The 23,510-nt window shown below is 34.1% G+C and overlaps 1 protein-coding gene across 1 annotated transcript in view; it reads right to left on the bottom strand.

Moving 5' to 3' along the window:
* The window catches only part of GUCY1A2 (guanylate cyclase 1 soluble subunit alpha 2), a gene marked incomplete at its 5' end in the record, with an annotated part of 119,289 nt that overhangs the window by 24,259 nt on the left and 71,520 nt on the right, over positions 1-23,510 (bottom strand). Inside the window, one exon of the mRNA XM_025043766.1 lies at positions 3,347-3,832. Coding sequence (XP_024899534.1) covers positions 3,347-3,832 — 486 coding nt within the window. The remainder of the gene's footprint in view (positions 1-3,346; positions 3,833-23,510) is intronic.

Genomic DNA, 23,510 nt, shown 5'->3' on the forward strand with positions numbered 1-23,510 from the left:
CACCTCTCTTACATCCGACCATATAGCAAGGACCAAATGTCATTGTGAAAGTGAACAACACATCGCTGCTGGACATGCCATCTATGAGGAGGGTGATTGGACTAATTGTTGCAGAAATACTTGTTATTGTATCTCTTATAGCTACTGCTGCCACTGCTGCGGTGGCTCTCTCACAAACTGTACAAACTGCTCATTATGTCAATGATTTGTCTAGAAATGTTGCCTTAGCCCTGGGAACACAGGAAAACATAGACAGAAAATTCTCTGTATAAGACAGTAGAATATTTGGGTGATAAAGTCCAGGGTCTAAAAATTAGATCTCAACTAGAATGTCATGTGGAGTATCGTTGGATCTGTGTCACATTTAGAAGATATAATGAGATTAGTCATGACTGGGATCGAGTAAAATATCATTTAAAAGGCATATGGCACAATGTTAATGTATCCTTAGATTTAATTAACCTGCATAAAGAAATACAAGGACTTAAAAATGCTAAACCTCTACAATTTGACGCTGATAAATTGGCCACTGAATTTTTGGATCACCTTAAGGGCCTTGTCCCCTCATGGTCTTCCTTCTATCAGCTAGCTGCTTCTGTTTTGACTATAGGAGCCTGTGTAATTGTTGTTTTGTGCCTGCTTCCTTCTCTACTGAAATACTTCATTAGTGCTATGTTAAAACTTCAGGCCAACCTACATCATGTAAGACTTCGAAATACGGCTTAAAAGATAGACATCTCCCTCCCGCGGGGGCTGGTAGTCAAAGACGGGTAAGACTCCCTCAGAGACTGGACAACCTAAGACAGGGCGTGCATGACGGAACGCACGTACCGATGACGGGTAAGTTCCAGATCTGGTGAGGGGATCACCTAAGACAGGCACAGTCACCTTGCGCCAGAACCAGGAGGGTTCGGGCATTTAAAAAATAAAAAAAGGGGGAGATGTGGGGAGTCACTTATGGACATGTGAAATCGTATAACAAGGAACAAGGATATTTGTGTACTTGGCAACAACGTAAGAAGTTGAGATTGTAAAGTGCTGGGAAAAACCGGGAGGTAAATGTTCACATAGCAATCATTGCAAATTCCTTGCTACATTTTAGCAGAGAGTTCTGAGTTGTGAGAATCTCATTGTTCTACTAGATATAGTAATCTGGCTAACCTTGGTTCTTGACTACTGTCTTTCTTATTGTAATGTTATAAATAGTGTGTTCTAAATAAACTCAGGGACACAGACACAGCTTGAATCTGTGCTCCCTCCTGCAATTCTGTCTGTCTTCTTTCTTTTCCTCAATCCATGCTCCCCCTTTCAGGTACCCTCAATTACTTCGCCGGCTGGCTTCCGACACCTGATGCTCATCTTCATACTTGCGGCCTGAATACACTATCCAGCTTCCAGTTCTAGTAATCTAGTACCCTTGTGCCCAATCCCAAGGTCTCGGGTCCCCTAAGAGTGAGTCTGGATTTCTGTTCTTTCTTATTTTGCTGGACTCAGCTTTCATACCTGGAGAAAGTTGAAGGGTCCTCCTGCTGCATAAAGGAATGTCTGCGCTGCTTTGTTAATAGGAACTTTGTGTTGTGGCTTTTCAGATTCTTACTGTCAGGTTCTCTGATCTAATAGAATTCTGCTCCTGGCATTTCTTGGCTGCTCCATCTTTTCTTTCTACCTGCTGTCCCCAACTCCAGCCTGAAACTGATAGTCAATGTTTTAACTCCACCGATATTTTCAAAATAAGTTTGGGATTTGAGATGGGAATGCCCCTCTACTCCCAACCCAACAGAGAGAAGTATTTTATTACTAACATTTTTCAGAGTTACCTTGGAAAAGTGATTTTAAAAAGAAGAGTCACTATTCAGTTTCATTATTTTTAAATTATACCCCTTATTGCCTGCACTTGGGATCATCGATCTCATTGTCTCCTTCTTAGTACGCTATTTCTCCACAAGAGGAATTAAGGGAGAAGATGCTAGCTGGTTTCTGAGAAAAAAAGGGAGGATGTCAGATGGAAGAGTCCCCAGCTTCTAAGATGCAGCTTCTGAGAACTCTGAACTATTTGCTACCGGAAGGGAGGGGGGTGGATTTGGGTAAGGTGGTCAGAGTTTTTTCATTACTTGACAGTATAGTTATAGTTATTGATCATGTAAACTAGCTTTGAAAGAGTTTCTACTCTTTGTTTTTATTATTTGATCTTTGTCTAGATCATAGCCTAGGCTTGTGGAAATACGGGAGGCTTTAGAATCATCAGACAAGCCTCAGTTCAAGTTCTAATTTATGAGCTACATTATCTGATTATTTAACCTTTCTAAAACTCAGTTTCTTTCTCTGAAAATGGAGATAATGTTAACAACTCCACATTAGTGATAGGAGATTAAATGAGGTTATACTTTATTCTTTTCTAATAAGCACGGGATGTACTGTAGTTAGGTACATACAAAAACCTACAAGATAATCACATAATACATACTCCCATATGTCCAGATACAACTTTCTGAGAAATCATAATGGCAGCTAACATGTACATTTACTGTTATATACTGTTTTAAGCATGTTGCATATATCACTTCGTTGCAATACACTGTAACTATGAACCTTATTGTTCACTACTGTTTATACTAAATGTACTTGCTATCCTTCATAAAATAAAGCCTTGAGCCCTGACATTGTACAATCCACATGAAATTCTATATAAAGTTACAGAGTTATTCATTAGGTGGATATAAGGCTGAATGTCTATAGATATTGTGATGGTGTAATAAAAAATTAATAAATTTGTTATTAGTCAAATCAGACCTACCAATAGTGATTAGAGCCCTTTTTCAGAACTCTTCCATTATTTAGCCTGGAAAATTAAAGTACTTCCACTAAAAGCCATTGGCCATTTGGGCAATAGCTAGAATCCTCACATGCGTCTTTCGGTATTAGAGGGAATTCAGCAACAGTGCAGTGCAAAACGCTGATGAACCATGGTTTAACTGATAATGCAATGTGTATTTCAGCACAATTTATTGTTTCTTTTTAACCGTCAACATAAAATTCTTAGTTTATATTGGAATCCCACTCTCTCAGACATTATGTGGTTAAAAGGCCTAGTATTCAGCAAGTTTAATTTTTCAATACTGAGCAATATCATGACTCACAGTTACCTATCGATACTATAAAGAGACTCATAATAAAAGTTTACTTATAAGGCAGAAATACCTATATTCTGTCTAAAGATTTCTAAATTAAAGAGATATCTATCTTTTACTATCAAGTTTAAGAAAAAAAAAATATATCCTTACAATTTAATTAAGATCACAATTTACTATTAAAAAGTATTTATATATAAGTAACTAAATCCCATTACCTTATAAATATCCAAAAATCCACACTGGTGATCAAATCGAGTATACAGTTCATTCAGCATGCTGATCACTTGCATGGGGGTACACTGGGCACAGATGGCCGTGAAGCCAACAATGTCTGAAAAGAGCATGGTGACATCATCAAACTTTCTGGCCTGCACTTGCTGCCCTTGCCACAACTGCTGGGCTACATCGCCAGGGAAAATAGAATATAGAAGATCCACTGTTTTCTTTTTCTCTTCTTCCAAGGCCTGGTGAGTTCTTTCTAAAGTTGCCTTTAATTTATCCATCCTCTTCTTCAAGCCATCTTGGGCCTTTGCCTGCTCACCAACCAAAATGACGTCTCGGGTGGCATCATGGATGGGGATGTCCGAGAGATGCAGTCCCCGGCCCATGAGTTCATCCAACTTGTCCACACACGGAGAGCCCAAGAATAAAATAGAATTTGATTCTGGGACGTGAATCATTTGTCCTTTGATTTCCATCACCTGCAAGTTTAACATGGAATTTGGATCAGTGCTCTTCACACAGTAGATTCACAAAAGTTAATTTATTATCTGATGAAGAGGAAGAACAAGAAATGTTTTATTATCTATCCTGACTTTCTGCAGTCATACAAGCAAATTTAAATATTATTTACGGCCCATGTAAAATTCATGGTTCCAAACAGAAACATTTGCTTTGTCTCTCATTTGGCCACTTTCTAAAGATAATGATGAAATAAAAAGTGAGATCAATGAGAAATGAAACAGAAAAACATTTGCATTCAAAATGAATTTACACCCAGGTATATCATGAAACTGGTTCATGAGCCAGTTCAAAAACTTTCAACCTGCTTAATAATAAAAGAATTAGAATAAATCTATAAAAAGAACCACATTCAACTGTTATTAAAATAACACTCAGAAAATAAGTCCAGGAGATTAAAATAAATCAAAATAACTGTCTGGCCTCCTATAAGCCATGTTTCCACTGGTTATAGTTCTTTGAACATATAGTAGTATTTGCACTAACAAGATTAATGGACAATTCACTTGGCCTTAAAAATAAATATTTAAACTAGAGGTATTAAGCCACTATTATCAGAAAGCAGCTATCATTCAACTAGAATGTTCAAGATAAGCTAAAAATAAACTCCTAAAATCAAGGTAGTAGTAAAGCAATTCAGTTAATAAAATAAATAATATGAAGAAGTAGTAACTTAAATCTACTCCTCCTTCCTGTGCTCTTGGACTGGAGAATTTGGGGAATTGATGTTCAATGGAAAACTCAGTGAACACAGGTTTATGTAATCTTAGCTCAGTGCCCTAAGAAACACTCAGAGGGGATGAGCACTAGTGGAAAAGGAAGGTGGACTTGAGATATGGCTATCTAAATGTAGTTATTTGGGTTAGAATGAGGTATCTCAGTACACCTGGAGAGGAAGGTGGTTGTAATTATCTGGAAAGAACAGCCTAAGCGCTAACCAACCGAGATTGTGCATGCCTCAGTTTCATCTTTGTCACTTTCCATTACTACGTGGAACATAGAAAATAAATTTATATTTCTTTATTCTTTGTAGTAGAAAGTAGAAAGGCTAGTTGATGAAACTAGAGGCATAGAACAAATATAGGGTGAAACTATAGAGATTTGGATTTCTAAACCTGCAACTATGTTTTACTTTATTCCTCCAGCACAAATCACCAAGATTATAAAGAAATAAAATGAATTTTTACTTGATATATAATTTTTTGAAGTAAAATGTTCACTTTGTCTTATGTAAAATTTCTACTAGCATTCAGTATTTCATCCTTTTATACATAATACTCTCATGTATTCATTGAAGTATTTATTGTTTTCTATTTACAAGTATGGCTCTGGGTGATAAGCATAAATAGATAAAATAAGTTTCCCCCGCTTTCAAAGATATCACCATATGAGGGTAGGGAGGGAGCCAAATCTATATAGCACAGAGAATAGCATGAAGAGTCCATTTCAATTCAAAGTGGCTTCTCAAAAGACTGCACACCATGGTTTGAATATAAAGAAAATAATTGTTCTGAAAAATATTTGCGGATTATTTTATATACACCTGATTTGCTTTTGGTGGGGAGCAGTGTTGCTAATGATATATACCTTTCCCATTGTTGGACTATTAAAGGCATAATAAAGAAGATACTCATAACGTAGAACTTCATAGTAAAAAATTAGTGTATTAATTTTTTTCTTAAGATTTAAGGTAAAAGCAAATCTCTGATGCTTATAGATTTAGACTTCCATCTGGGATCTTTTGCATCATCCCCTCTCCTTCCTCATATTTCTAATTATTTTTTTCTTCTTCTCCATCTTGCTTTCTTCCTCATTCTCCTCTTTGTTTTCTGGACTTAAACATATTTTCAACATTCTCTCTTCATTTGGTCTCTCTCATCACTGGTTTTCCTCATTTTCCTCATTAGTTCTTCCTTCCTCTTTTTCTTTCTCTTTTCTATGTATCAACCTCCAAACTTCCCATCACAAGCGGGCCTTTTTTTCTTTTTTGACTTTGCCTCTATCTTTTATTTTAAGTACGGAATTAGTATATGTGTATATGTATAGACGTAATAAATAAGTTATGTTTATCTTTAACTTATAAAGAAGCAGAATTGAATGTTATATTCCTATTGTAAAAATGTAAAACATAAATATACTCTTGATTTATATGTGGCCATCAGTTCATTTTTTAAAAATCTCTAAATTAGCAAAGCCTGAGAGAAAAATAAATAATTGCTTACCTCCTATGCTACAGAAAAACAACTCGTGGAAAAAAACCCAAATATACACAGTAAACAACTTCCTTTTTAAAATATTTTTCATCAGTGAATTTTTTTCCTTATTTAATAATTGGGCAAATTCATTTGGAGAATTTGTGTCTCTGTCATTAATGCAATTTTATTTTAATTGGAAAATAACATAAATTATTCTTCTTGAATTGTTTTTGTTTCATTATAATTATAGATTCAGAAATTTACTGTGATCTGCATTTATTAATTTAGCAATGTGCAAAACTATTATAGGAACTACTTTTTTATGTAGCGGAAACAGATTTGTATAAAACTGGATTATATTGAAACATCTAAGTTTTTACTGCATCTTAATTATATTAAATTTTTAATTAAATAGCATAAGCATAAGAAAAATAAACCGTCTTTAGATCTATCAGATTTCAGAAACTGGTAAGCATAATAAAGGGGAGTATTTGACTCTGGGCAAAAGGGTCAAAAATCATCCTATATCAAAGCTTGGTTATCAAATTCTGTTAAAACTACCTGCGTTGTTTCTATTTTTATGCATAGGTATCTCTATGAGAATATTTGTGCCACTATAATCAAAAATTAATTGAAAATTAAGTATGTCCAGGTTATTTAATTGTATACTACACATTCTTATATTTTTGTATGTCCTGAACATGGACTAACCCATGCTCTCATGGAGATTCAAGTTTTCTAAAATAATCATTTGTATCAGTGTTACATAATGGTTAGGAAAGAAGGATTTGGAAGAAGTCAGATGTAGATTTGAATTCTAGCTTTCCTGACATTTAAGTGTACAAACTTACCTAAGTTAAATTATTTGTCCATTCAAAGCCTCAGTTTCTTTATCTATAACATGGAGATGATAATGATATTAATGAGGATGGCGTCTGTTGGCAACAATCCATCTGTTGAGTACTTGCTATTAGCTAAGTACTATGCTGTACACTTAATTTACATTTTGTTACTAAATTTTATTTTATGCCAGCTATTACTACCTTCATTTTTAGATGAGATTTTGGGAGGCTAAGAGACTTACTAACAATACACAGCTAATAAACAGCAGAGTCGGCATTCAAACCCAAGTTGGATTGGCTCCATACAATATGCTCTTAACCACTGAGGAAGCATGATGAATAAGGATTTTTTGGGGGGATGGAAAATGACAATTCTAAATATTAATCAATGTCATGTCAAAATAACCTTAATGAGATGTTCACAACAAGTAGTTTAAAGAGAGAGAAGTTGTTGCTATTGGTGTAGATAAAATAGCTACTTACTTGCCTATCTACTTATATTCAGATCAGTAAAAGTCAATTCTAGGTGTGATTTCAGATCTTTTAGTTCTCTGGAATATAATTTTTGAAAGCATAAACAAAATGATAAGTCCCTAGTCTCCAGAAGGGCCTTTGTTTTCACAGAGTAACATTTGATTTTGACAAATTAGCTCCAGAAAAAAAAAAAGTAGGAGATAACAAGTACCCAGCCTGAGAAACTCCTATATCCTCACAGTCCCGATTTTCCCTTTCACAAGCCCCTTCTTAAGCCCTCACGTGGCTGGAGCCACCTGCAAGAAGGATCCTACCAAAATAAGCACCCAGCCAGGAAGTGCTCTTTACCCACATAAGGAGGAGAAAAAACCTCCACCTTCACATAAAGGCACCAGGATACTTAGCCTCAGGGAGTTAGTTCTGCCCCCTCAAGCAGCGTTAACAAGAACTAGTGGAAGCCCAAGAGGTATAACATAAACATGAAAACAACATCAAAGACATTCTGAAAATTACCTTGTCTTTGCACCTACAGTCTACAAAAGTAGGCCAGGACCTAAGTGTCAAATATAAACAGGGTGGCTTCATGTTAAAATAAAAAAATTAAATAGGGTCTAGTGACTTTTAACATAATAGCCAAACTGTCCAGGATATAATAGGAAGACAATCATCATAATGGAACCAGGAAAATCATATCATGAATGAGAAAAGGCAATCAACTGATGCCTGCACTGAAATGAATCAGATATTAAAATTACATGTCAAGAATTTTTTTAAAGCCATCATAAAACATTTTAATAAGCAATTATAGATTCTTTTGAGAATAATAAAAATTAGAAAATTTCAGTAAACAATAGAAGATATAAAAATAACCAAATGGAACTTATAAAACTGAAAAATACAACAAAAATAGAAAATTTAATGAATGGGATCAAAAATAGAGTGGAGGTGACAGAGGATAGAATCAGTGAACTTGAGGATAGTTCAACAGAATTTGGTCAATCTGAACAGAGAGAGAAAATAGACTGGAAAAAAAGAGACCTGTAAGACAATAACAAAAAACTCGACATTTATATCATGGGAGTTAAAGAAGGAAAGAAGAAAGAATAGTATTGAAAAAGCATTTGAAGAAATAATGGCTGAAAATGTCTCAAATGTGATGAAAGGTATAAATCCCCAGATTCAGCAAGCTGTATGAACCTCAAGTAGGATAAAGTCAAAGAAATTCACTTCAAGCCACATCATTCTTAAACAATTAAGACTAATTTCAAAGAAAATATCTTGAAAGTAGCCAGAGAGAAATGATTTATTACTTATAGATAACACTAATTTGAATGACAATAGATTTCTCATCTGAAATTATGGAGGCCTAAGAAAGCAGCACATTTTTTAAATATCAAAAGAAAAATAGTGTCAAATGTGAATTCTATATCTGGGAAAACTATCTTTCAAGAACAAAGGGGAAATAAAGACATTTGCATACAAAAGAAAACAGTCTTTGTTCTAGCAGACCAATCTTTAAAGAATGGCTAAAGAAAGATCTTCGAACAGAATGAAAATAAGAGAAGGAGTCGTAGAGTATTAGGGAGGAAAGAAGAACAGAAAGACTAGAAATATGAGCAAACACAATAGATTATCCTTCTCCTCATGAGTTGTCTAAAACTTACTTGATGATTGAAACAAAAATTATAATACTATCTGACACCATAAGTATCCTTATAAGAGAGGAGCAGAGAGAGATTATACACACATACACACACACAGACACACACACACACACACACACACACACACACGCACACACCAAAGACAATGTGAAGACAGACTGAAGTGATATAACCACAGCCAAGAATACCAGGGCATGCCAGCAGCCATCAGAAGCTACAAAAGCTGGAAGAGCCAAGTGACAGATTCTCCCCCAGGTTCTCAGGAAACAGCATAACCCTAGCACCTTTGATTTCAAATTCTAACCACCATGACTATGAAAGTATAAATTTCTGATATTTACACTATGAAGTTTGTGGTAATTTGTTACAGTAGTCACAGGAAACTAATACAGGTCGGAACAACAGAATCAACAAATAGGATCTAACATATATAAGATGATCTACCCAACAATAGCAGAATACACACTTTTTTCAAGAGCCCATGGAATATACACTAAGATAGATCATATCCTGGACCACATAAAAAAATACTACAACAAATTTTAAAAATTAAAATTATATAGAATGTTCTCTGATGACATTGAATAAAACTAAAAATCAATAACCATAAGATATGTTCATAACAGAAAAAGAACAAAATGATAGAGATGTATTTCAATGGACGAATAATTAAACCAAATGTGGAATACTACTCAGCAAAATAAAGAAATATTCAATTGACACAGGCAGAATTTTAGCTGAATCTGCAGGCAATTATACTGAGTGAAAAATTGCTCGGTAGAAGAGTTTGTTTTCCTTGCTTACTTATTTTTATCATTTAATTGTTTGCATTTTGATTCTTAAAATATAATTATCCAAAGAAATAAGATATTTTGAAACAAAATGAATTTTCTCCCAGAGGGCTATTGACTTTTTAAATTTTCAACCTAATTTCTGCACTTACAATAACCACAGTTTTAAAAATTTGTAAAAAATGTTTTTATTTTCCCTGAAAAGAATTTTTCATTAACTATTCTTATTCAGAGGTAAATAAAAATTCTTAAGTCAAGTATACTAAATATAATTTGACAGAAATTAAAAAGCATTCATTCATTTATTTATTCGTTTGTTTTACAAATATTTACTTAATATGTATGGTCTGTCAGTACTATGCTAAGCACTTTAAATATGCAGGAATTTATGTGGAACATCTCTGCTTTTTTTTTTTTTTTTTACTGAATTGAACAGTAAATCCAATAGCAAAGTATATATGTACCTGGTGTAATATTAACATCTGAGGTTAATTATGCTATTATTTATTCTATAGATTGAAATGCTGCCTTTCTGAGATGAGATGTAATAAAATTCACATTGTTTATTGCTTAAATCAGCAAAAGAAACAAAAACATAACCCTTCAGAGATTTTACCTTTCTGTGCTTGCTTTATTTCCTCTTGTTTGTATTTAGTTTCATTGCTATTCTTTAAATCTCAGAATCCATTCTAAAAATGGATTTGAATTCTGTTTTGATAGATAACCCAGGAAACCACATAACCAAGTCTATTTAATGTTCCATGATTAGATGCCACTTTTCTTTTTAAATCACAGCAGGTTCATATTATATTTAAATAAAATAGATTCATGCTTTATAGCTGAAAAAAGTACATCAGCAAATGTTTTGGCATTCCATTGTGCAAATTTTCCAAATGTGAAATGCTTATGTTTTGCTTTTATATTCTTTATTCATTTTTTATTTAACAAGCACTAAATTTCACACTACATGAGGAATATTAAATGGATATGCAATTTTTAATACTTTGCATACACAAACTGCCTTTTTCCCCAAAGGGTACAAAGGAATTTTATTTTTTATCATAGTCACACAATCAGTGAATCACACACATTAAAGGAATAGCACTCAAAGTCTTCCTTGCTTCAATACTTGCAGTTAGCCTGCACCTCTGTGGTGCCTTTGTCACCACACTGTCACTCACGCATCCCATGGGAGATTTTGGTTATATTTCTATAACATCCAGTTTAAAAACTACACTTCAAAAGGCTATATTAAAATTTTGGAACCACCACTAAAATGCTCTGCAAAGACAGGTAATTCTACACTCTTTTAAAAGAAATATTACAAAAATGATTCTGCAGAAAGCACTAACACATAGTTATATAAGGTTAAATAAAGCCTCCTCATGGAACAGAGAGCCATTTTAATGTGCAGAAACTATTGGTCACTCTGCACAAAGCAATTGAACATGATAATATTCTGATAAGACCTAAAACAACAACAACAAAAAAACCCCACCTCCAATTATATGTTGTTTATGTGTGTGTATGTGTGTGTTTGTATGCACTTTTGTTAAAATATTTATTTTCTCATACCTCATTTCATTCCTATGAATCAGGAGTAGGGTGGAAGATCAGGGATGGCTATTTAATATATTGCTTAATAATAAAAACAGTGATTTCTCATTTTGACTCAGTTGCATTAAACATTTAAAAGAAATTAACTAGAGTCTGTGCTTAAACTTAGGTTGGCAAAGCCCACTGTTACATACTGAGAATCTTGGCTGTTGAATAAGCAGAATTAAGTGTATTAGAGTGCAGAAGAAATTTTCTAATGAAATAATAGGGCAGTTGCTTAGTCCAGGGCATATATCATCACTAAAGAAATATGGAGAGCTACAAAATCTCATTTTTATATAGGGGATTGAATTTTTAAAAGATGATTTTTATTCAATAGATCTTTCTGTGATGATGAACATATGTTTCATATGACTGAAGAAATTTTAAATTTTATTTGATTTTAATTAATTTAAATTAAAATGCATATAGCCAAATGTGGTTTCTGGTTTCTGTATTAGACAACGTATCTCTGAAGTAAAATTTATGGCTCCAATATTCAATCTATCATTTGGTCTGGATATTATTTTTCATTTGTTTGTAAGTAAGAAATGAAGTAACATTTGGGTCACATGAATATTTTTTGCTCTTAACAATGTTGAAGAGAAGCTTTGAGAAAAAATTATGTATAAGAACTTCACTCAGTACTAAAGATAGAGTTGAGTTTAAGACAGTCATGGTCTCTGCCCTCCTGGAGTTCATATTCTAACAGAGGATAAATATATACATTATTTTTTTAAAACAATGGATATGTTATGGAGAGTTGAGAGACACTCTTGCTATATAATAAATTGATCCTGATAAAAATATTTTCAAAGCACTGGTGATCTCTTAAGAGGTAAGAGAGGTTTCCAAGGACACTCCTACATACACATACCAGAAAAAGGAACAACTGAATCAAAAGAAGACAAACAAATAAATAAAAATTGAACCTTGATCTAGAGCCCTGACGTGGCAGAGAGAAGCCAGGTTTCCCTAAGAGCCCTGTGGAGAGAACACTGCTATCTGGATTCTGAGATATGAGACATCTGTAAGGTTAAGGAGCCTAAGTTGGAGATTCTTGAACTAATGATCCCCCTCAAAGAAGCCTGGAATGGTCCTTGGTCACTGGCACCTAAAACTTCTCTAACTTACGCTCTTGAGATTCTCAATATGATTAAGATCAAGCAAAGAAACAATGAACACAAGATTTAGATCTCTGAAACCTAGACTTTGGGATTGTCAGGTTCAGAATATGGACAAAAGCACCAAGAGATTATAAGGAATGAGCAGGCATTAACAACTTGGAATATATCATAATGGGAATGATAACAGTATTTACCTCAAACAGCTGTAATGGTATGAATATAAATAAGCCTGTATACCATGTTGAGCACAATACATGGCACGAGTTAGCCTTCAACAACTGTAAGCTAATTTCATTGTAGATTCTGAACCTATCTCAAATCTCCTGAAACGGAACCTCCTGTTGCTGGGCTCAGAAATTGATTTTTTTACAAGACCTAACATATGATTCTGAAAACTGGTTAGACATGGGAATTATTGTTTTATATATTTTGCCCAGTCTGCCCATCTCAGAAGCATAAATGAAGAAAATGAGGCATGGGGAGGAGAGACAAACTAGATGGGTTGCAAGGCAAGTTGGTAAAAGGGCAAGGACCTGAGCCATATCCCTCATCATATTCAGCCCTCCCATAGATGTTTCATTGTCAAAAAATATGTTTGAATAAAGTAAAGAGTAGAATGTGAAGTTCAGTGATGGCTCAGAGCTAGGACATAAACGAGTCCATCAAAGAGCCTTCAAATATATTAATTAAAGGTGAATAATTAGCATACTACTGTATTTGATGAGAGGAATTATGTTTAATTTGTTATCCAATTCAGAGATTTTAATTTCTGGAAGTATCTTTAATATTTGCCAAAGGTCTGCTTGCCAAAAAAAAATCCTATTTGTGACCCAATATTATCTCCAAATTATCCCTTGGATTTGTACAATATGTAGAATTTTCAGAATGTTTCCACAGACATTGCTGCATTTTGCCTTCCCAATGTTGTAAGAAGCACACAATCGGGGTCATTGTAATTGGGAAAGCTCAGACCAGGGAGGGTTGAGTGAGTTTCCAGAGACCACACGGTTGATAAGTTAGGAGCCCTGACTGATGCCTGGACAGCCTAGTGTAATGTTCTTCTCATTCAGAGTGTAGAAGGATGAAAGGAGCGAGAACTCTGAAACTGATTTGAGTTTAAAGCCTAGTTCTATCACTTGGCTAGCTGAGTAACTATAGGCCTCTCAGGGCCTTAACAACCTCATCTGTAAGATTTTGATAATAACAATTCTAACAAAGTAGTGTTTGGATAAAGTTTAGGTTAGATAATACTTAAAAAAGTCTAGCCTAGGACCCACATACGCATGCATTCAATAATTACTAGCAATTATTATTATTATTGATATTAAGCATTGTGACAATGATAATGATAGTTTGGGTGGTGCTAGAGATACTACAAATAGGAAATAATAATAATGTAATTATGTTGAAGAAATTATGATGATAATACATTTCATGAAGCTATAGGCATGGAATATGGAATAAAAATACATCCCTTTATTCACAGCAGCATTTTCAGTAATGGTGAAAAACTGGAAACAACTTAAATGTCTATAGACGGACTTCTACTTAAATGAGTTATGTTCCATCAATTTAAAAAAATTTAATAAATTTAAATACAAAATGTTTCAATAATTAAAACATCACAATGAAAGTTGACTTTGCACAAGCAAAATAGCTTAGATACACATCAATAAAATTTGTCTTTATAAACATTCCCATGAATATGAACAACATGTAATAATTTCTTGTCACGATAATAGCATTTAAGTAAACAAACATGTTTTGGAGGCTGTTCATTATAGTGAAAAGATAGGAGTTATTGGGATATGGCAAGGGAAATGTTCCAAGATGAGTGAAGAACAGTTCAGAGGCTCAGAGAGCAAAGGGAGCACAGCACATTTAGGGTGCTGAAGAAGGGCCACTCTGATTACAGCAGAGAGCAAAAGGGGTCTGACCAGCATTTAGTCAGGGCAAGGACACGACTGAGTTATGACCACTGAAATGCGAGCTTAGCCCATGTGATTCTCCAGTTTTTTTACTCTCTCTTCTGCAACCCTATAGGCCATGTGTCAAAGATGGTGGCATCAGAAGAAGTAGTCAAGGTTCTGAAGTCTCACTTATAACAGGGATACTCAGAGAGACACTTAACCTCCCTCAGACCTATGATGTGAGCAAGAAACAAATATTTACTGTATTAACAGTCCTGGATTTAAAGATTGTAACAGCAGCTCAATTTATTTACCTTGAATAAATACACCATGTCTTAGTAAAAGATCACTTTCACTCATCTCCATCATTCACTTGAGAAGTGGTCTAGACCAATACCTCCATGCTAGAACCTTGGTGAAAAGAATCCATCACAAATCTTTCCCATTCGACTTGATTATATTCACTCTCATCCTAATTAATATAATTCCCATTTTAGGTTCTATGTCATCAGTGAATTAAAGGAAGAGTTCTGAGATTAAGATATAGTTCAATCTATAAGTCCGAATCTAAAATTTTGTTTAGAAGACTAATATTTGGTTAGTTATGCTTCTCTAACATGAATCATCATGAATTATAGCTTGATATAAATTTTTTATTTCTTTGAAACTAGATTACATGTGTATCTTTCATTCCAGTAAGATACTGCCAAAGCCTTTCAAATATACTGTAAATAATTTAAATGGCTTCTTAGATTTAATGTTCACAAACAGTATAAAAATTAATATATTATTTGGAGGATATTAAAGGGATATTACCTCTAAAAATATGAATTCCCAGGGCAAACTATGGGTTAGAGACTTTATATCTTTTTGATGTTTGTTTTTAAATTTAAATTTATCTTTTGATTTAATTTTGCAGAGACCCAGTTAGTACAAGCAAGGCTAGGAATGGAGACAGAAAAAAGTTAAGCGACACGTCCAAAGAAACATGGAGGCAGGGCTAGAACACAGGTGTTCTCATCTTAGGCATGTCCTTTTCTTGCATCTTTCACTATCACCAAAAAATGGACTTTAAAAATTGCATATATGTACACGTGTTATAGGAAACCCTCAGGAAAATCTCCTATACGAGGCCCAAGAACCTCTGCACTGTCGCGTACGATTTGTTTGAATGTTTTCTTTCTCTTGGGAAGAGGAAGTAGATGGCGTGACCAAATTTTCACTCCACATCTTTAAAATAGGAATAATAAATGAACTAACATAATGGATTGCTATTTGGGTATATATTATTTACTATTTACAAAGTACTTAGAATAGTCACTGGTATATGAGAAACATTGTACATATTAAATAAAACCTGCCTGCCTGGCTTATTGTAGGTTATAAGTACTTTTTGAACCTTTTAGCTCATCATCTACTATCATCCTAGATGATTTTAAGCTTCAATTACAATGAATTACAGATGTATTAGTTTGTCAGGGCTACTGTAAGAAAGTACCACAAATTGCATGGCTTGAACAACAGAAATTTATCATCTCACAGTTGTAGAAGCCTGAAGTCCAAGAGCAAGATGTCAGTGGAGCCATACTCCCTCTGAATGCCTCTCTCCTAGTTTCTGGTAGTCTCTCGGCTTATACAACCCAACTCTAACCTTCATATGGTGTTCTCCCTATATATGTGTCCGTCTCTGTGTCCAAATTTCCCCCATTTTTTTCATAAGAACACAGTCATTGGAGTAAGGACCCTAACGATCTCATTTTAACTTAATTCTGCAAAGACTCTATCTCCCAATAAGGTCATATTCTGAGATACTGGAGATTAGGATGCCAACACAATTCAGCACATAATACCAGCTTTGGGGAGGACACAATTCAGCACATAATACCAGCTTTCCTAAACAATCTGTTCATCCGATTATGGCAGTGACATATTAGCTCTGATTCCAAGGTTCATTAGTAAAGTGCTCAGAAGCAGTAAATCTATCTATCCATCTAATATTGTAACTCTCGTCATATTTTATTACTCTTTCAAGGTTTATTTTTGTCCCTAGCACTATCATACCATTTACTTTAAGTCTTGATCATAGGATGCGAGATCCCTAAATGTAGATATTTCCATTTGTTGCTTCCTGTGTTTTCTACCATGAAGAATAGCACATGCCGTGTAGTAGACACTCTATAAATATTAATGGGCTGATTAAATAAATCTATATGAAAGTAATCATGCATAAATGGATAAAGACTAACTAATGAAAGACTAGACAAGTGGCATCTATTGTCTTACTTCAGGTCTTTAATATCTTAATGGATCAACTCTCTCTTTCTTTTTCCTTTAAACACACTAAAACATATTAGAATAAAGAAAATAGAAATTTTAAAAAGAGCTACACAGTAGTAGTTTCCTACTAGCCCAATTATTTATGTAAAACAGGAATACTTTAAACATCTTATTAATACGATATTTTAGGTTGTATCCAAACAGCACAAAGTAGCAAGAATCAGTATAGATAACTAAACTGAACAAATCAGATGCCAAATTAGTTTTTGTTTGTTCTACAATATTCCGGTTTGTCTCATATATACTGGTAAAAGTATTTTGATTATTCCTCTATGGCTGTTGTGCTACAGACAATATTCTATCATTCAGTTTCTAGTACTTGGCCAATTTAGAGGCTCTAAAAAGACGTCTTAAAAATCAAAAAAGAAAATGTAGATTCTGCATAAAACATAATTTTTATAACGTTGCTGACCTGGAAGTAAGTGAAGCAAATATCCACGGGGCCTAAGCAAAAATATTGAGCTCAAATTTTATATATGAGCTGTACATGTAAATTTAAAATGGTGTAGCTTGAGGGTAAGTGCTGATATCAGCACTGAGGTCTGGAGACTTAGCTTTATATTAGCAGCAAGGAAGAGAAGCTGAACCTGAGATGTTTGGGTTATATCTGAGAGCCTGGAAGGGGCTACAGTGTCCTCAGGTCTGTAACGCTGCCAGGATCTCTGTGGAAACACATGAACCTTCTCTCACATGGAATACACATTTCAGGCTCCAAAATTTTCCTCAGAATAAAATAATATTGAAATAAAACAACAATTAATAATCACAAAATGTACAGGGAAACTAACCTATAGGAATAAGAATCAGAAAAAATAAGAATAATAAAAATAAATAGATTTAGATCACCAAGGACATCAGATACTGGAGCCTCAGATTCAGTATACAAAATATGAATGAAATGTTTAAAGAAATAAAGGGTGGCATCACAAAAATGTAAACAATGATGTGCAATAAAAATTGACTTAGGGAGGTTTAACAAAGAAGAAAATAGAAGCTTTATAAATGAAAAATGTAATGGCTGAAATGTAAATGAAATGAAAGAACAGATCGGTTAAACAGAGTTAGATGCCACCAAAGAAAATTGATGAACTAGAACTGGTAGATCTGAAAACACTGTAATATGTCTGAGAGAGATAAAAAGGTGGAAAATATGGCATAGAGGTCAAGTAATATAAAAGACAGAATGCGAAAGTCTAACTTAAGTCTAACCAGAAGACCTAAAGGAGAAAAAAGAGAAAATGAAGGAAAAGTAATATCTGAAGCAATAATGACTGAATTTTACTGAATGAGTGGAAAATATGAACCAACATGATCATGCACAATATCCACTAAGAAATATAAATAAGAGGAAATCCAGAACTAGACATTTGTAGCAATGTGCAAAATGCTAACTTTGCTTACTTACTTCATAAGTAAACAGAGAGAAAAGATCACGTACAAATGACACACTGACAGCATATAGCCGTAATAGTAGCCAGAGACAATAAAACAGTATTTTCAATGGGTTGAGAAATAAATAACTGTCATTCTAGAATCATGCACTTGGAAAAGCTATATTTAAAAATGCTAATGAGATAAATACAAACATAGAGAGTTTACTACCAGAAACCTAAGATTAAAATAACTTCTAAAAAATGAATTACTGAAAAAAGAAAAGGAAAATGAACCCAGAAGGATAGTCTAGGATGGAAAAACAGATGGTGAACAAAGAAAAATGTAGATAAATCTAAACAAATATTGTCTATTAAATATTAATAACAATTGTGATATGCCACTTTTTTTATAAGCATTCCAGAAGATTTTTTTAACTTGATAAGTTTAAGAAACAACATTGTAATTGAAAAAGTTTTATAAACCATATAGAAGTTTAAAAAAGTAAATTATTATGAATGAGAAGAATTTAGTGAAAAGTTAGTACATGTGAATTTATAGTCACTTCTATATTGCAATTCTTCCCTTGGTATAAAATAAATAGTAAATAAGTAAATAAATAAACAATCCCCAGAGCATTATTAGTTTCTTCCTGAGAAGTGTTACCTTTGTTATTTCTGTTGAATAATAGTTTCGAATCATTTGCCTGTTGTAGAACATGCAGTCTAGTCACCATTCCAAGCCTTCTCAAGATCCACAATTATTCCACACTTTACATCCTCCTTTACCTTATGCTCCCACCGAAACTCTATTCTGGGCATTATTCTATGCTAATTCTTTCTTCACAGATATAAATGTACTTTTCTCCAGTCCCACCATGGCTCTGTCACTATTCTGAGAGATGCTTTCCAAATGCCACTTCCTTTAGGAAATCATGTCTAACCTCCAACCCTACCTTCACAAGTGGAAATAACCCCTCTTACCCCAGAAGCAGCATGCCTTTGCTCAAGCCTCTCTTTTGGAATTTAGCACATTCTCTCTTGTGATATCTCTTCACATCTTACCTCCCTACTATATTCTAAGCTCCTTAAACAAAATCTGTTTGAGTCAGCATTAAAAATAAAGCCTTAGCATAGAACCTTACATACAGTAGGGCTTCAATAAATATTTGTAAAATTCATAAATGCAGGAATGAATAAATGACTAGATGAAATGGAAAACATCTCTGAAACAGGTAAAAGTTCAGGGACAATTTGAGAGGGATCGATCACTTGCAAACTATATAGATTTTGTATATACATTCATAATTATATATTTATATCTATACTTAACTAATAACTAATGGACCAATAAGAGTCCATTTTATAAGCAACATGAGAACAAGAACAATTGGTATAATATATTAAAGACTATGTATTAGAGAAATCCCACATTTACCAAGACCAGAGCCTATTACATACAAATTTTCCTGACCTTTCATGATTTGAAAAGTATCTCCTTTAAAATCATTTAAAATGAGCCACCGAATCCATAAAGCCTGAAAACAGGACTTTGTAAGTTTCAAGAAATCATTCTTTCAATCGTTTTTATTCATGTATAGGTTCACATGTCTGAGAAATAACATATTACCTCTCATCTGCACCAACAACAGTATTGGCATTGGAAGAAATAAAGTGTCATTGATTGTACTCTACAGTTTTTTTTGTGTTAGTATTCATCAGGTCGATTGTAGTGGTAGAAAAAGAATACACTTGGAAAAATAATAATATAGAGAAACAAATGATTGGCAGGCTCCCCAACACTTTTGACAGTGTTCTTATGATGGCTTTTTACAATAAATATTTATATGAAATGATAGTGTCTGCATAGATGATTCTAGCTCAAGAGGGATGCTGCATGTCCTTTTTTCACTTTGCTAGCATTCAGAGAAATGCATATTGGTCATGAATTGCCTGCTCCAGAAGGCAAAATGACGGCATTGTCGTAGAAGTATCAATTGGCCGAGATAGTAGAAGAAGGAATCTGAAGGTAAGTGCTATTACTGATAGATTTCATAATTTTCAGCTATAGGCATTATACACATACACACAGATAGCCATTATATTTGCTTCCTATTTGTCAACATTATTCTATGACATTTTTTCACCTTACTTTTGGCAATAATCAATTAAATGTGATTTTATCTTTATAAACTTATTAATAAAGGATATCATTATAAATTTCCTTTAAAAAGATGTCATTATATTCATGTACAGCAAAAAATGACTGAAAATTCAGATCAATTCTGTATTAGAGGAAATAATTAAAACGAGGAAAGTGTCAAGAAAAATGCCTTTCTGTGCTTATTTATCAGAAAAACACCAGAAGTAGACAATAAACTAAAGGTTTAGCTGAAATGATAATAATAGAAACTCAAATATTTTATATTCATATCATTAGTTAAAATAGTTCAATAGCTTCACATGGCTTTACTATAAAGAACAAACACCATGTTTCCTTTGCGTTCTTCTCCAGTTATGATAGATTCCTTTCAGGTTCTTTTATCTCTGGGCCTTCTGAATACATGAACTGATTTTGCCGAAGCCTCCAGCACCCACATATATACACATTCTGACTTCCACTGCTCCCCTCAACGGCCCTTCACCATGACTTCCTATTTATATTTCAGATCTCAAACGCCTCAAGGAGGCTTCTTTCGGTTCCCAAATCTAAGTAGGATATATCTGTTATAAATTCCCAAAGAATCTATATTTCCTTTTTCATTAGACTTGAACTATCACTAATATCTATCTTTCCAACAAAATTATAAATTCTACATTAACAAGGACCATATCATTTTGAATTATTTTTGTGAATTTTAGTCCCACAGATATTGTCTGATATACACAGCAGGTACTTACTAAATATTAGCTGAATGAATGCCACTGAACAAATTATTCCATTCCATATGTATATTCTAGATGTATTTTATATTTTCACTTTTAACCTATTTCATAGATCCCAGATGATGGGGACCGTGATTTATATTTGAGTGTCCTTAATAGTACCTACCACATAGTATGTGCTAAATAAATACAGATTAACATCATTTTATTGTCTAAAATTTTCACAGCTGAAGAAAGTATAAAAATATCTCTCCAAAGTACACATGCTATATCTCACTGTTCCTTAGAAAATTCTTCTTGATGTTTAACATATATTTATACATATATATAAATATACAAGTACATAAATGTATATGCAAAACAAATAAAACAAACATACCTTTCCATTAACATTTTACTTTATTGCCTGTTATCCTAATTACAAATCAAACCACCTTATGTACTGTGTTTGATATTCTGAGTTTGCTCCCCAGCATCACTTTCTAACCTTCTGTGCACTGTTCTGTGCCCCAAGAGGATGAAGTGTACAGGCTACATCGATCGGCTCCTTTGCACTCTGGTTTCCAGTTGGGTTTGGCCAGTGGTAGTCATTGGCAGATGATCAGAGCAGGAGAGGAGAAAAAGTGTGGTTTATTTATTCTGGTTTATACCATGCTGATCTGTGGTTTGCAGTGGTTGTGTCCTTCCACCTAAGGCAAGAGCTCCTGTAGTTGGCTCTTCTCACAGTTAAATCTCTGTCCAGGTACCATTCCTCTCTTTGCTTCATCAAGATTAGGAATGTTAATGGTTCCCACCATCGCTAGTCCTTGGGTACTTCACCATCCCTTATTGGTTCTCTTAACCCTGCCAACAAGTCTGTAATTATCCCTTCTATTTAAATAGTCTCTTTGATTATCTCTGTCATGTATACCATCAAGTTCCTGCCAAGCCCCTGGCTGGTACACTAACATACATAAAGATCATCATACAGTCCCCACTTTGAGTAATGTTGTAGAGTAGACAGGGCATTGCACTGTCTGTGAAATAAAATAAAGTAAAACCCCTCTTGATTCCAAGGCTATAAAAATGGCATTGCTGCCACTACTTGTTCTTGCCACTGAGCTTCCAGCTGAGAGTTGGTCAGTATGGTGTGTCACGGAAAAAAAAAAAAATACCATTAATTCCTGTGGGTTTACTAGTCCAGTAGTCAGTTTTCCAATGGAGTCTCATAAATCTCATAAATCTCAAACTTTACTGGAAACGTATCACTGGGGGATATACTAGAATGCACATTTGGATTCAGTGGGTGCCACTGGGGCTTGCGGTTCTCTATTTCAAACTAGCTCCTGAGATTCTGCATCTCTAACCAGCTGATGATGCTGGTTTTAGGCCAAACTTTGAGTATTGGGGCCCTTGGATATCTGTGGCAATGCCTCCGAGTTCATCTCAGAAGTACGGGAAGGCTGAGAGGATGAACTTCTCCCCTGCATCATTACTTTCATCTGTCTTACATATTATGATTCCAAGTAAGATTTAATTCCAGGCAGAAACATGGTTTTATTTCTTTGAACATTTCTAAACTACTAAAATACTAGCCTAATGCTCACTTTTCAAGTGGGGTCAATAGGTAAGATGATTTACCCAAAGTCATATCTAGTTCGTGACTGAGACACAACTAGAATCTAGGTCTCCTGCACTATAGCCAGTTATTGTTACCACTTCACTGCCTTTGATTTTTTGTTCTCCTTTCTCTTCTTCTGAGCTCTACTTTTGAATGTCACATTACTTTGAAAATTGTGAGAAAAATCTATGTATTTTCACATAAGTTGTTGAGTCCCAGCACTATAAGGCCCATCTTAGGGCATCTGGAGCTTTTCAGGGAATGGGGTGTAACACTGAGCCCCTATCTTGTAATCTTGTTGGAAGGCACTCTTAAAATAACTATCTTATAAAGATAGATATTATCCTAAGTAATGTTTTCAAATGCAAATAAAAAAACAGTTTCAAATTTGGCCAATATTACCTTTCCTCTGTATTCTGAAATCTGTAGACATACATATTTTTAGCCTCTGGACCCCATACTGTCTGCCATTCTGTTTATCTGATTCTCTAAAATGCACTTTTCTAAAAATGTAATACAGGAACAGAAAACATTCAAAGGATTTTTTTCCATCTTTTTATATAGTGTATATATTTTTACATTAGGATCTATACAAAACCCAAGAAACATTTATTATCAGACAAATGCAACAGTTTGGATTGTCAATATTTACTCATATTCATCTTCAATTTGGCTATGCTCACTGAATATAAAAATTGAAACCTTACTCTGATCTGAAGCCCTGACATGGTTGGTTCACTTTTCATCTGGTGACTCATTGCTCTTGAATGCTATTCCTTCAAAATATTTACATTATGTTTCTTGTATCTCATAACCAGTAAGCTTGAAATTCACTTTTTAAATGTG

The sequence above is a fragment of the Pteropus alecto genome, unplaced genomic scaffold (assembly GCF_000325575.1).
Source record: "Pteropus alecto unplaced genomic scaffold, ASM32557v1 scaffold12, whole genome shotgun sequence".
NCBI lineage: Eukaryota > Metazoa > Chordata > Mammalia > Chiroptera > Pteropodidae > Pteropus > Pteropus alecto.